The sequence below is a fragment of the Plectropomus leopardus genome, chromosome 18, assembly GCF_026936395.1.
Source record: "Plectropomus leopardus strain MGB_pleo_1.0 chromosome 18, ASM2693639v1, whole genome shotgun sequence".
In the NCBI taxonomy this organism is placed as follows: domain Eukaryota; kingdom Metazoa; phylum Chordata; class Actinopteri; order Perciformes; family Serranidae; genus Plectropomus; species Plectropomus leopardus.
The window spans coordinates 12,243,109-12,258,561 of NC_142193.1; the positions used below are offsets into that span (position 1 = coordinate 12,243,109).

At 40.2% G+C, this 15,453-nt stretch overlaps 1 protein-coding gene across 2 annotated transcripts in view; it reads right to left on the minus strand.

Moving 5' to 3' along the window:
• Nucleotides 1-2,605: 2,605 nt before the first annotated feature.
• The window catches only part of kcnh4a (potassium voltage-gated channel, subfamily H (eag-related), member 4a), a 28,349-nt gene continuing 15,501 nt past the window's right edge, over nucleotides 2,606-15,453 (minus strand). For both annotated transcript variants that reach the window (XM_088069357.1, XM_042505236.2), the window contains exons 5-16: nucleotides 14,752-15,004; nucleotides 12,892-13,049; nucleotides 10,838-11,045; nucleotides 10,259-10,453; nucleotides 9,970-10,169; nucleotides 8,610-8,859; nucleotides 8,297-8,511; nucleotides 8,086-8,124; nucleotides 6,239-6,606; nucleotides 6,066-6,145; nucleotides 4,630-4,706; nucleotides 2,606-4,477 (exon numbers count right to left, since the gene is read on the minus strand). In XM_088069357.1, coding sequence (XP_087925483.1) covers nucleotides 3,494-4,477; nucleotides 4,630-4,706; nucleotides 6,066-6,145; nucleotides 6,239-6,606; nucleotides 8,086-8,124; nucleotides 8,297-8,511; nucleotides 8,610-8,859; nucleotides 9,970-10,169; nucleotides 10,259-10,453; nucleotides 10,838-11,045; nucleotides 12,892-13,049; nucleotides 14,752-15,004 — 3,027 coding nt within the window. In that variant the 3' untranslated portion in view covers nucleotides 2,606-3,493. The remainder of the gene's footprint in view (nucleotides 4,478-4,629; nucleotides 4,707-6,065; nucleotides 6,146-6,238; nucleotides 6,607-8,085; nucleotides 8,125-8,296; nucleotides 8,512-8,609; nucleotides 8,860-9,969; nucleotides 10,170-10,258; nucleotides 10,454-10,837; nucleotides 11,046-12,891; nucleotides 13,050-14,751; nucleotides 15,005-15,453) is intronic.

Below are 15,453 nucleotides of genomic sequence, written 5' to 3' on the forward strand. Positions count from 1 at the left end.
AGGTCCGTGGAATACTTGTGGTATTCAAAGTATCTTTTGATACTAACACTTTTACTTGAGAAAGACTTTGAGTGTGTGACTTTTAACTTGTAATGCAAGATGTTTACACTGTTGCCACTTTTACTTAGATAAAAGATCTGAGTAGGCCTACTTCTTTCACCTTTGCTCGAATAAGATGGCACAGTTTTATCTAACACCCAGATCCCTTTCCAGTTGTCTTTTCTTACCTACCAGTTTCTTCAATTCAGCTTAATCAGTTATTCCTGGATGGATGCACTCACCTTGCTTCTCTTTTCCTCACTTTGTCGCTGCTGTACATGGTTTTGCCAGTAGCTCTTTGCTGCTAGACTACGATGCTGATAAACATGCAGAAAAAACAGATCAGACTGAAGGAGGGATCTATAATTCACTTTAATGAATCAAATTACAATAAAAAAAAAACATTTCCAAAAACGAACAACTAAACAGACATTATAATCATGCTTTAAGTCTGGAAATCTTTCACTCTGGCAAGACGACACAATGACGCAATGCAGTTTTAAAATATTGTCGTTAATGAAGTGATAATTTAACAGACCTCCTCTTCTTTATCATTATGTCTCTGATGAACATTATGTTCCACAGGATGTTCTCACCTGATTTTAATAGCTGTGTGAGAGCTGGTTAGAAGAGGTCATAGAAGGTTAAAACACTGCTAGATCTTTAAAGCTATAATCTATCTCGGATACTTTGATTTCTTCAACCAAGTTCAGCCAAAACAAATAGAAAACTTGACTGAATGGCCTGTTTTGTTTGTTTGTACAGATGACACACTAATGCTACTGTGCACATCAGAATTATAAATAACAAGCCACAACACAACATTCAAAGATTCAATGTTCAGTGCTACAGGGATGCATGTGTTGCAGAAGACCAGTCGCCTACGTCATGAGCTATTCCAAATATCCTCTGAAGTTGAAATAAAAACAGACTCTTGTTCTTATTTTTCAGAGTGTTTGAATGTCCTCTTGTGTTCAAAAGTTACAGTAAATTGTTCATCATTGTTAACATGGGAAAAAAGATGTTGAGCTTAAAAATAAAGAATAAAGAATGTCAATCCCCCAGGAAAGAGGAGGTCTGCTTTAAAAAAATTAAGTGGCAACTACTCTCAGCCTTATAAGCCTACTTTGCACGCATTTTGATTCACCACAATTAAATCTATATTTTATGTGAGTGCAATATATTTCCGCTTCCAATATAATAATATCTACAATCACTATGAGTGTAGCTCCTGGAGGGACATTTCCATGTAGTAAAAGGGAATCTTTTATTCCCTTAAGAAAGTCCCTTTGGAGTATGTTTCAGCTTGTGTGTGCTGTAAAGAATATGCATACATGGGTGCAGGACAATTAATTGCTACATGAATGCATGACAATTTGTGAGCATGTCTTCCAAAAATGAAATGAAAAAAACAAACAAAAAAAACCCCAACCCAATGCCCACAGTCACGCTGTTTGTTTTGTTTTGTTTTGTTTTTGTAAATGTGGGCTAAAATAAAAATATAGAAAAGATCAAATCAAAATAACGACTGGTAAATATCTAGTGCAAAATATTCTGATTTTCACTATCAACTGTACAGTTGTATTTTTGCTTGTCAGAGTTTTACCTCAGTTTCAAGATGAATCATCGGATGAGCATCATATTGAGGTTTGTTCCACCTGTGCTGGGTGCAATGAAATGTCAGCCTTTGTAGTTGGAACCACATGTCACCACTGAGTGGCACTGCTTACCCATTGCAACTTGCACCTCAGCCCAGGCACACTGAACTGGTATAATAAGTGTGATGACGGCAGTGAAATCATATACAGTAAATTTCCAATATGCTAATGCTTTTCAGTGTACCTGAGAACTTTAAGAAATATCCAGATAATCCTTATAGAATGCTATAATACAGGGGCAGAGCCAGACTAAGCTATTTAAGACAATGCCTAAAATTCTGTACATAGTTTGGGAAATACACGACAGATGCCAAAGCAAAAGCAAAACAACACCAAAAAAAACATACTATAGAGACTTTATCCTATTTTGTATCTAATTGTTCTCCAACCATCTTCATTATTGTGAAACCATAACACCACACATGTTCAGGATGACTTAACTGTATTCCTGTCACCTTAAATAAGGCAAAAATAGTCTGTTGTTAATGTTAGTTACATTATGTAGAGTGGGAACTTGAAGTAAACGGCATCATTAATCTTGAAACCTATGTTTGTTGCTGGTGCAGAATTCACAGAGTGAATGTTTAACTGACATATCTGCTACATTTGAGATCATACCACAATAAGCTGGGCTAGAGCTGTGATAAGGACCAAAAATCCCCAGGCTCTACCCTTCATGAACCCGACAGTTTCGATTTAAGCCTGACCTGAGGCCAGACCAAGGCACCAAGTTAAGGTCCATTAAAAAATAAATAGATGAATTAAAAAAAAATGAATATGTATATATATATATATATATATATATATATATATATATATATATATATATATATATATATATATATATATATATATATATATATATATATATATATATATATATATATATATATATAAATAATAAAAAAATTTATTACAAACTTGGGGCTGATGTGTTTCCTTGCACCACTTCTTCTAATATCAATAGTCTGTTGTGTCATGCACAACAGGTTCTGCAGAGCAGGCTGTGCCCCTTGTTGCACACCTCTTTTATCTCTTTTTTCTTCCCCTCTCTCTCCCCTGGTTCTCCACTACGTTGCTAAAGTGTTCTGTTACTTTGCCTCTCTAAGCCACAGTCCCCCCCTCCCCTAGTCTGTTTTCTTGTCAATTACAGACAAGAGACGAACTGCTCATTTAAGAATAATAATAATTATAATAACAACAACAAAAAACACTGGTAAAGCCTGAGGGAATATTGATAACTTACAGCACTGCCTGGCCTGAATCTAGCAGGTCGCATTGGACTCAATTGGGCTCAGGCAGATATTAAAGCTCTAATGTGGGCTGATCTCATTGTAAATCAAGGATCTGCAACAGTGGCAGGTAAATTTATTCTTTAATACTCTAAATATGAGGCTAAAAGAAGAAAAGTTCCTAAACTGTATGAGATTTCTTTAGGGGATTGCATAGAATAAAACATTCAAGACTGGAGCCCCAAAGGCCACGCCACGCTCCGCCCCTGCTATGAGAGAGTGTATGGTGCACATCTTGGTGGATATTACAGCTTTTGCCAAACAACAGTCTCAAGACAGGAAAGCAATCTCAACCAATTTAACAAATAATGCCATTATCCTATAAAAACACGAGTACAATCATTTACAAAATGTTCATATAGTCGTGGCAGAAGAATTTCAGCAATTGTTCGTGCATTTGGGCAAAGAAAACTTTTTGATGGACACTTTACACTAAAAGTCTTAAACGGAACAATTAAGTCATAATTATTATACAATACGATACAGAGGTCATCAGTTTGGTCCCTATATTCGTTCTACGTCCAAGAGAGGAGGTTTAACTTCTACAGTTGGAGTAATGCCGCTCGTATCCTGAGATTCAGTACTGTTTGTCCTCTCTTGATAGAGTGAATCTCTACAGTCTGTGTCTGCTACCTGCTCCAGTAGAGAATATGCACGGCCCTGTGTGTGGTGCACAGGGCTGGATCCTACAAGGTCATTTTGCCTGGGGCCAATGGGAGAGCCCTGTTGGCCCTGGCTGTGTCCTGTGCATGTTGAAGTGTGAATTGCTGGAGGGGTGAGAGAGCTGAAGGTAGTATGATACTGCAGCTGGCCAGCATAAGTGATGGAGGAATGAATTGGCGTCTGGGAGCTGGTCTGGTTATGTGTGGGATCAGACTTGGTTCGAACACTCAGAGGTGGATGGGAGTAGCTGGAATTTACTGGGGAACATAAAGGGTGAGAGTTGCTCATTGTGGGAATAGAAGCGTTGTATGCCACCTGTGGGGCCTGACAAATCACTGGGAAGCCACTATAGGCAGGACTGACACCCAGGAGGGATGGACCTCCTTGGGCACGCGAGTGGATCATGTAGGGGGAGTTTGGGGTTGTTCTGGAGGTTTGGAAGGGGCTACACTGGCTCTGTAACCTATGTGCTGTGGCCCCTTCTCTGTCAGAGCAGCACAGGTGTAAACAGGATGACACAGGGCTTGAAGAGTGCAGCAAGGTGGGACTTCTGCCCTGGGAGGGCATCCCACTGCAGCCCCACACATTTCTGGCAGGGTGGCTAATTGCTTCATGGTGAAGGTGCAGCCCGGTAGCAATTTTTAAAGGTACATGGGGCTGCCAGCTGCTGGAGACAGTTACACTAGGATTGGGGACCATCTGTATGCCACAGGAATATGAGGAGACTGGAGGGGCATGGAGCGTGGCCATATGAGACTGTAAGAAATGCATTATATTGTGGAGCTCCTTGGCTAAGTTGGATACTTCTTGGTTCAAGTTGTTCACCTGTAAAAAAAATGAGTATGAATGAGTATTCTGGAAAAAAAGATAAAAGCAATTACAAACTGGAGCACATAGTTTCTTTAAAGGTCAAAAATGAATGCACTGATATACTCTATAGCCAACTGATTCATATTTGGGTCTAGTATAGATGATACCTCTTTGTTTAGTTTGCTGATGTTTTGTCTCACTTCCTCTGTCTCCAGAAGCAGGTTAGCACTCACCTGGAACCGGTCTGAAAATGGATTAAAAAAAAGAGCTATGTAACATAGCTTATCTGAGATAACCCCCTATATGTCCTATATAAGTATGAAATCTAACCTTTAATGAGCAGGATTATAAGTAATGCTTGAGTAGAGGGAATCAAAATGAGTCACAAAGTGTTAAAATCTGATATTTTTCTATGTTTATTTAATCTTGCATAATTTAAAGGTAAAGCTGGGGTACGCAGTTTTATTTTGGCTCTGGGCAAAAATGCCATAACAAACATGGAGCATATTGTAATTCAAGTGGACTGTGGGAGCACTAGACCTCTGCACCTCCTCTTGTCTCTGTTCGCAAGCTTGGAAAATTTAGCCCGTGATGGGAGACTTTGGCCAATCACAGGCCATTTCAGAGAGCAGGCGTTCCTATTGGCTATACTACAAATATTGCAGACTGTCTACATGATTAATAATTGTCTACACAGCAAAGCATAAAAAAGGAAGAAAGACTTATCAAAAAGTCAGTCTAAAAGAGAGTCTGACAATAAACAAAATAAAACCTGTAAAAATTGGCAAAGCATTTCAGATATGCATAGAAAATGTTGCTGATGGTTTAGCCATCTTCATGTTGTGTAGCTAACATTAGTGAGAGCCTCAAATTAGTGTGTCCTCACTCCCCACACCACCTCATTGGGAGGGCGGACCCCTAGCCAAAGGCCACAACAACCCAAATTCAGACAGTGCAAACCACAGCTGCGGGGAACCTGACAGCCTTGACCCCTCGCCAGATCAGCAAACTTTCTGTTGCTGTCTTTACACAGGTTAGACTTGTGGCTATTGCCCTGACACTTGGCCCTGTTGCTGTGATACCTGTCTCCGTGGTATTTGCTCTGGCTGAATTTGAGCCACTACAGCTGCCGTCAGAATGTCAGTCTCCTAATCTGCTGCCCGCCCTCCTCCCTGGAAAGCAGTCCACATCCGTGGGGAGTGAGGTAGAGAGACGGTGGAGTATCTAGTTAGCTAATTCTTGTCTCTTTGCTTTCTGATGAAGAGAGGGACAGCGAGGGGCTGAGCAAATTAGCTTTGTGCAACTGTACAATTAAAAAGGATTAAATAAATCAATCTATGAGTTACTGTATAAAACGCAAGCATATACCTGTGATCAATGGTGGGAGGGACAGAACAGAGAGGGGAGAAGAAGGAGCTGCAGCAGTTCTGGAGTCTGGAGGTCAGGAGTCTTTTTTTTTTGGTTTGTGTGTCTCTACTCTGGATTTCTACCTACCCCAGCTTTAAGCAATCACTCCTGAAAGGTGTTTTTAAATCAAGATTTTTGCTGGCCCAATCCCACATAGTTCACTTTTCATCCATTGCGCAGCTTGCAAAGACTTTACCTGTTACATTAGTCTTTGTCTCACTCTGCTCTACATTAAAATGAAATGAGTGACCATTGTCCTCAATTCCGTCCACGACCCTATCAGAGACACAAATCAGTGTTACATCATTTTAAATAATAGAAAAAATGATTACTGAATTATACTTGGGTAAAGCAGGATGAGCAGAATACCTGGGACTGAGGCTCAGTGGACTAACACAAGGCAAGGATGGCATGAGTAGATTGGCAGGCCGATGGTTTAAGCCTTGGTCACTGGTAAGACTGGGCATAGGAGAAGGAGTGAGCTCCTGATTGGAGAATGGCTGAGGGGAGGGGCTGCAGCCTCTACTGCCTTGGACAGGTGACCGACAGAGTTGGAGTGCATTGATGTGGCGGAGCTCCTCTCCTAACAGGCTGCTGAGGCAGGGCTGTCGAACAGGGCTGCCCATTCCATGTAACAGAGGCACTCTCCTGTGCTGAGAGTGTCTAGTGTCTTCACCACGATCAGCGTCATCTGCCTCAACAATATAAGGCAGATTACGGTCCATAGAGCCACGACCCTGATGAGATGGGAGACGGAAAATAAGATGTTTTTTTTATAAGTGGAAATTGATGGAAGCTGCAAGAGTCTTAAATATTTTGTTTCTTTTAACAACACACCCATCATATCAGTGCATAATAAGGGATTAAACATACAGTAGTGGAGCATCCTATTTAATGAAAAAAATCATATTGGAATCCATTTTAATTTCTGGTGTCAAATATGATAAAATAACACATATCTGCATACAGAAAGTGCTGAGTGGATATATAAAAGCAAAGCTGCCTCCTCTGCAACAGATGGAAAAAAAAATAGAAAACAAACAGCCACAGTCTTGCTACACAAGTAAGTGAACTGTAGAAATTATTTTCATTCCTACTTTTTATCAACATGCAAGCAGACAGACAGGTTACATTTCTGAAAACAATCTTTCAAGGGCAAACAAAACATTGTGTGCACACAAGCTTGAATTAATGAATGAAGCAAAGTCTTCTTAACTTCTTAGTACAAAAGTGTTATGATATGTATTTTAACAGTTTTATACAGTACAGGCTTCTTTTAGGCTCCCCTTGTAAAATCTTTTAGTTAACCTGCATACTTGTAGGGATAGTTAACCCATTAATCAAAATATACATAATTTTATCCTTACCTGTAATGCTATTTATCAATTTAGATTCTTTTTGTGTCAGTAACCGAGTGTGAGGAACTATTTTCTTTTTACCTAACTACACCCACTAACTGTATCACCTCACCTAGCTTCACTGAGATAGCTAATGTTACAGCTCATCCGAGGACGACGTCATTAATGTTTACATTTTTCACTATCACAAGTTGAGCCGCTCGTTCATGAGTAGATGCAGGCTTCCTTCTGCATGGTAATACTGTTAGCGGGTGTAATTTGGTAGAAAGGAAATGGTTCCTACAATAAGTTGCTAACAAAAAGCTCTGTGGATTATCTGGAGTTACTGGGCCATTCTGTAAAGACACATTGCTGTTGAGCTTTTCAATAGTATTTTTTGGGAGCTTTGAGCACCACAAGCCAAGTGCCATCTAGTTCCATTATATTGCAGAGAAGGCAGGCATCTCTATGGCTGATATCTTAACACTCAGCAACTCACACCACATCATTCTAAAATTATAAATAGCACTACAGGTAAGAGGAAAAATATGTGTTTTTGATTTTGGGGTGAACTGTCCCTTTTAAGTTTAATCTTGAGTATCTAATTCATCTCACCTGTGTTGTCAACATATAAGCTGTTTCCTTCACTTTTCCTGTCTTTTAATTAGCAGCATCATAATCTATAAGCATCTTTATCTCAGCTATAAATTCAAGCAGTTAATGTGACATTTCCCCCAGTTACTGTGACAGTTTTAAAAATTTTCAGTAAAGCAGACTGATGCCTCATGATGTAAACACAGATTGTGCAGTAATAGGCCGCCAGACATATCAAGCAAATGAAGTAATGAGGCAGTAATTACCTTAGTGAGGCACACATACCTGAGACAGCCTGGAGGACGATGGAAACTTGGTTACTCCCTGGAGATATTAAAGTGAAAATTAACAAGGCTTTACATACACATTCTCTGTTTGATGACAAAGCATGGATATGCTGCTGTTAGTGAGCAGGAGTAAAGGAATAAAACACTGGTACATTTCTGTCTGTCTCTGCGGTGTTTTGGCTCTTTAAATGTGTTAAAAAATGTCTTACATCAGAGTCATTGCCCTCCCTCAGATTGTAAGTGAGGTTGTGGTGGATGTCGGAGCTGAACCGGCTGCCGTACTCTGGGTACAGCCCAAGGACTTCCCTCAAGGCCCTAACACTGATGTACTGCAAGTCACAGTAGGTCAGCGCCTTCACGTCTGCATTGGTCTTGATCACTTGGTCATTTTCTGGGAGATCAGCCCCAATGAGGTCACCTTTGCCTGTAGATGAAAACAGAGGGGCTACAACAAGGAGCAACACATCTCAAAGGTGCAGAATGAGTAAGAGAGGACATGTTTCACATTTGGTGCACACTGACCCAGGATGGCCAGGACCATGCCATCTTTCAGAACCTCCAGGGAGCCAGAGCAGACAAAATAATTGGCTTGAAGGGCATCTCCATGGCGTATAAGGTATTCTCCAGGTGCACAGAAAGAAGTCTTGATGTGCAGGGAGAGGGAGCGCAGACACCCTCTGCTGGCTCGCTCAAATACAGGCAGCTGCAGGATATCTTTGTTCAGGTGCATGGCGATGTCAGCTCGCAGTTCATCTGGGAAGTCATGCAGCAGCTAAGAAAGAGGACAAAAAAACAAACAAAAAAAACCCCACTAAATGCTAAAACTCAGTTAATGGTTTTACACAAAACTGTTGAACAGAAATCTTACATAAAAAATATACTCCAAACAACCCAAAAATGTTTTTAAAAAAAACCAACAGATTCATACTGCATACTGGTTTCAGGTTATAGTTTTGTCACAGTGCGATCGATGCAAATTTTTCCCCAAAACACATTAACTGAAGTTAATTCAACTTTACAGAAGTAACGTTAATTTTCATAGGCCATCAGTTTTTAAGACCAATGTTATAAGATTTTTAATCGTATTGACATTTTAAAGCCTAAAATTGAAACTTTCTAAAGATTCACAGAAACCTTGTAGGGGGAAGAACAAGAGCTACTGTGAAAGACACATGACTACATCAGGTGCCCATAAACAAAACTACAGTGGATACTGATGTTGCACTATTTAAAACTTAATTCTCTCCATTTCTTGTAAAAAATCAGCTCAAAAAAGCTGCCCATAAATAAGACTTCTACTTGAAATTAGACATATTTACCTCAAGGTACTAAGAGAGAAAAGATTAAAAAGTATAGATTGTGTTAATAAAGGTTGATGCACGATGTGACGTGCCAAGCTGTGTGGTAAAAACAGACAGGAGGTGTTAAAGCCATATTCTCAGAAACCAGTGGCTGTGTCTGTTACCTTCAACAGTGAATTAATTATCAACAGATGGTGGCAGTGAGGGTGTTAATGAATATTCTCTCTGTTTCAACTCCTACTCTTGTAATTACAGTGAACTTCTCCTAGATCAGTTCTGGCATTGTTACAGAAGTTCTATTTGCAACAAAGTGCCGTCTACTTAAGGAAATGGAATAAGACACCAGAGACTTCGAGGTGACCCACATTTTAAGGATGACGTTACTGAATCTGGAATCCAGCACCCACACAAAATGTATTATTTCTTCATGAAAAATACATTTCTGCAGCCCACACATTCAAAATTTCACATAGTGTACAGCAACTTATTAAAAAGAGATTCACTTTTACAGGAGAAACATCTTGATAAGGATTAAGTGCTTAAAAAATGACAAATGGTTGCTAATATGAGTCTTCACCCACCTCATTGGCGTTAATGCCATTGTTGACAGACCATGTGGCCTGAAAGTACTCCAGCATCCTCTGCTTCAGCAGCTGAGGCAGCCGATGCACACGAATAAAGTCTTTGAGATCCTTCATGCGGGTGTGGTAGAGAGAACGCCGTGAGTACATGCGCTGGATGATGGCTGTTACATTGCCGAAGACCACAGCATGCATCAGGGCTGGAGGTGGGAGAGGGATGTAATATTAAGATATTCCCACAGCACTTATTTAAATTCTGAAAATTGTCTGTGATCACCAGTAAACTCACCACCCATGAGCATAATGCAGATGGAGAAGATTTTCTCGGCGTCTGTGTTGGCGCACACGTTGCCAAAACCGACACTGGTGAGGCTACTGAGAGTGAAATAAAGAGAGGCGATGTAGGCGCTAGGGATAGAGGGGCCACCTGTAGTGCGGTTGATATACGGTGTCTCCAGGCGCTTTCCCAACTCCTGAAGCCAGCCTGGTGGATGAGGTCAGGATAAGGTTGTATAAGATGTAACCAATAGAAGAAAATTAGCGTTTTCATGTCTCCTCCAATGAATAGGCCTTTGTCCTTAGGTCGATTATATGATGGGTGATATAATGTAGAATGATATAATGCATTACTGGTGACATAATGGGATTATTCTGTGAACTACACTTCCTCTGGCCTGAGAGGAGGCAGGCTTGAGGTTATAATGATGCTGAGGCATTCAGGCATGACTAGAGATGTGCAGTGCTGGCCCTTTGGGGTTTCCAATAGAGATACTAAAAATGTCTCAGCAAAACTTAATGAGTGAGGAAAAACATTATAGTCTTGATTCAGTGGTGTTGGAGCTGTCACACACACACACAGTGTGCTCACCTATGTCCCAGGTAACGGGGTCAATGCTTTCTATCTCCTGGCGTCCGATGACGTACCAGACACAAGCCATCCAGTGAGCCAGCAGAGCAAACACAGACATGAGCAGGGTCAGGACCACGGCGCTGTACTGGGAGTAGCGATCCAGTTTCTGCAACAGGCGCAGCAAACGCAGCAGACGTACAGTCTTCAACAAGTGCACCAGTGAGGTCTGGGCGAAGAGAGGAAAACCAGAGAGTACAAGATGGATCATTTTGTATCACTTTTGCTGTGTTTTCTATCACTTCTTTAAGAGTATGTAGTTTTATTCCCCTCTTGTTCTATTAAACAGATTTGTTGGTATAACCTGTGACCCATCCTCTTTTCTTTTCTAACCTTGATTCAGAGTCTTTTATTAGTCTCTACTGAATAAGAACTTTTGTGCCACACTTGAAAAAATACCTTGAGGTGTTCTTGAGGTATCACCTTCATAACAACGAGACCAACCCAAGGTTATAGTGACCTTGAACTTTGACCACCAAAATCTAACCACTTCATTGTTGAGTTCAAGTGAATGTTTGTGCCAATTGTGAAGAAATTCTCTCAAATTCTCTCTTCTTCTCAATATCGTGTGTACGAGAATGGGACAGATTAGTGGACAACCAGAAAATATGATGCTTTCAAGCCATGGCTGTTGCCGGCGCAGAGGCATAACAAAACCATGACCATAGTTGGAGGGAAGGAGAAACGAAGCATGTTAATTTGTATAGGATCTTTACACAAGGACAGCATGAAAAGACATACATAAAAGGGTTTGAAAAAGCGTCAGACAATATAAAGACTTACAATAAGACAAATCAAACAGTAAAAAATGATTAGCGCAGCAACAGTACTGTGAGAATGATACAGGCTTGCCAACATGCACATAACAGCTATGAAGGTTAGAGGTAGGAAAGAGTATGAGCCCTAACAGAGACTGTACGAGCAGGCAGTCATGGAACAAACAGCAGCGGACTCTCAACATCCTCTCCTCTCTGAATATGAACCTCTCCCATTAGACAGAAGATTGCGTGCCAAAGTGCAAATCAAAGTGCTTGAAGCTATCGTTTTTAAAGCCTCCATCAAGCTGCTGAACCTAAATGCTAAATCTCAGTGTAATAGAGTAATGTTTCTCTCCATCTCTAATAGGGCTGACCCAAATGCTTTGCAGCTTAAACTGTTACCATGGTAATCAACTTCTAATTCAGTATTTGAATGCTTCATTTTTGTTAAGTTTCTTCACCAGTGTACTAGTGGAGGAAACTGAAAGGAGGGGGTCAGTGACCTCGGCAGTGTCACTGAACCCAACTTCAATTTTAAATCGGTTGTCTGATGAGGAAAATGAACAGGTGAGACGAATTGCAGAGGTTATGTGCAACTGGCAGCTGAATCAAAGTGCTTGCTTTTTATTGAGTGATGTGACCCTACCCAAGTTGTTCAAAGTTATCAATATCTTACATAAACATTGCATGCAGTAGTTCACTTTATATTCGCTCTTTCCATCACTCTTCCTCACACACGCAGCAATGCTAAGTCCTGCTGAAGTCAAGTTGCGTTTGGCTGGTTGATTAGCGTATATGAATATCACTTACTGATTACTATATCTCCTCACCCCCTGAGTCCCGTTGAAGGCTTGAATATATTTCAGGTAATTATCACTGAAGCTTCAAAGCCCCAACAACGGATTTTGAGGCAGCCCTCATCTCTAAGTAAAAGTTTAACTTAACAAAATGCCGAAGTTTAAAGCCCTAATAGAGGGACGTCTTTGTGTGTCATCTGAGGCCTGTGGCAGAGTAAGACTGATCCATGACAAGCACTTGTGTTTATCTGGAGGGTAAAACTGAAGCGAGCAGACAAACGAGAATGCTCAGTGAAGTGGTTGAATGTAGAGAGATAATCATCTCCAGTCCAGCGCTCAGGGAGAACAATACTAAATCATTAGTGACTGGTCTAAAAGTTAGTGCACTTAAAAGAGACAGGAAAGTATAAAATCCTCAGGCACACCATGCTTTGAGATATGCGATAAAACTTCATCTTACCACTGTGATGTTGAAAGCATAGAGGAGGTCAAAAGGCAACGCTGCTATCAGATCCACAAAGAACCAAGTGGTGCAGTAATGGAGGTAGATGGAGCGGGCGTCATACACGACTTGGCCTGACTGACTGACATAGGTGGTACGGAAATTCAGGATAATATCTGAAAAGGAGAGAAGTACAGTCAATGAGTCACAGAACAGAAACAAAACACACACACACACACACACACAAACAAATCTTCCATTGGCCTAAGACAGGCAGTTTGTGAGTTTACTTAGACTATAGCTCAGGCACATATAAAACAATTAAGTATTACATTAAATTAACAAGTCATTTGTAGCTCACTGGGGAAAATAATAAACTGTAATACACCTAACATAATTTTATCTGGTTCTACAGCTACAGTTGGACATTTTTATGAAAATAACTTTGTGTCACATTTTCTGAAACTGTCACTATATTCAGAGAAGGACACGAGACAGCTAACTGTGAAAAAAATAATGTCATTACTCTTCTGAACCAAACAAACAAAAAAAACAACCAACAGCTGTCAATCATGTTAACCTCAGAGGTTTCTAGAAACACATCTTGGTGTAGCATTTAGCTGTAACATGAGAAAGTTTGTAACCTATGCCACTATGTTGGATACAGTTGACTGAAGTACCAACCAAGTACCAGCTTTTTTCAATTCACAGTTAAACAGTGCACTTAACTATGTTTTTAAAAACACACCTGCAATGCAGTAATAGAATCTTTATTCATATTTGATCACCAATGCAGTTCATAGAGCAATAGACATGATTGACAGATGAGTCAAAGACTCCTCAGCTCTGGTTGTTTTTGTTCATATTTAGTAAGAAAATTAGAAATGCTGTGAGGCAATAGAGTAGGCAGAAGACTATATGATTTTTCCATAGATTATTTGACTTATTTAGTGCTGTGTGAATATTGTGAGAGAGAGGTTCAGCTAATATGACAAAAGTTATTTCTTATAAAACAACTGTTTCTTAAAAAATAGCTACAGTAACTATAATGGATATTTGAAAACTGAAACATTATGTATATATATATATACACACACACACATATATGAAATGGATATTGAAAGCAGAATAAGTAGCTGGAAGAGGTGAGTTAAATGAAAAAAGCAAGTGTTTATTTGAAAAAACAAAAAACTCATCAGTATTATTTCTTAGCAAAAACATGGCCCAATTAATGCTATAAACCCCTGACATCCCTGTACATAGCTTCTGAAAAGACAAGCTCTTCTCATGTTTATTACAAAACAACTGAAAAGTGAGTGTTCATGAATGTACATGAAGCTGGTTCAAGGACAAGCATCTATAGCACTACTCCACAACATCTTCACCCCAAATGATTTACTTTCAGAGAAAGATAATATATAGCAATAGCACATACCAGGCACGCTAATTTTGACCTGACAGAAAATCACAGAGCCTCGTGACAGATGTGCTATCACACTTCGTTTGAAGGAAAAGTGGGGCGAAGTGAGAGAAACCTAATTATGATTCGTAACCTGGGGCAACAGAGACACCCTGAGTGGGTGAGGAAAGGTAGGAGTTGTAGCTGTGTTTTAGCTATTGCCAGGGAAACAGCTGCACTGAGAAGTTTAGTTGATTGTATTTTAAACTGCACACTGCTGTCTATTCATAACTCTACTCAAGATGCTTCAACAGGAAGGTCAGCGGGTGTGCAGCATGCAGTCATATAGTGGTACAAGCTACCAATTATTTTACAGAAAGAAGAGTACACCCGCCTACCATCCGGAGGCTTTACTGACATGAATGCAAACATATACAGTGATAGCAAAAATACTTTATTCAAATATAAACATATCATACCGAGTATAAACAGCATCTCCACTGCGATGTCACTGCCCATAGTACTGCGGCTGACAAGTGAGTGATAGTCACTGCCCTCCTCATGACTGACAAAGCAGATGTCATAAGGCACAGCCACAGCAACATAGAAGGTAGCCAATAGAATGAGCCAGTCCCACAGTGCCTTAGAGATGCTGTAGTGTAGCAGGATGAATCTTGACTTCTTAACAGCTGCCACCTTGTACTCCGGTAGAGAGGGTTTCTGAAACACACTCTGAAAGACAAAGGTACATATAAATCACATGAAATTGCGGAAGAAAATATCTGCACACCTGAATGCTTGACAGGTGCGTCGGAGAAGGGAGCAACACAGAAACAAAGAGAGAAACTCCTGCAAGCTGTCCCGGTTACTGCTGACATATTTATTGAGTGAAAAAGTCGACGTTTCGGACTAATGGACCCTGCTAGAACACAACTTTTTCAGCGTGTGTGGGAGTGGGATATTGTGCAGGAGTTTCTCTCTTTGTTTTTTACATATGAATCACATGAGAATCCTTAAAAAAACTGTATAAAATTTAAAAATGTGAGATTTTAATGTGCAGAGCTCTTAAGGACATCCCAGTGCTGATGGTGCAGCACCGCCATTAATCAGTTCAGCATGAAACATCGAGGATATTGAGTGCACCTGCCTATCATCATCACTACAACAGCTTGACTTAATTT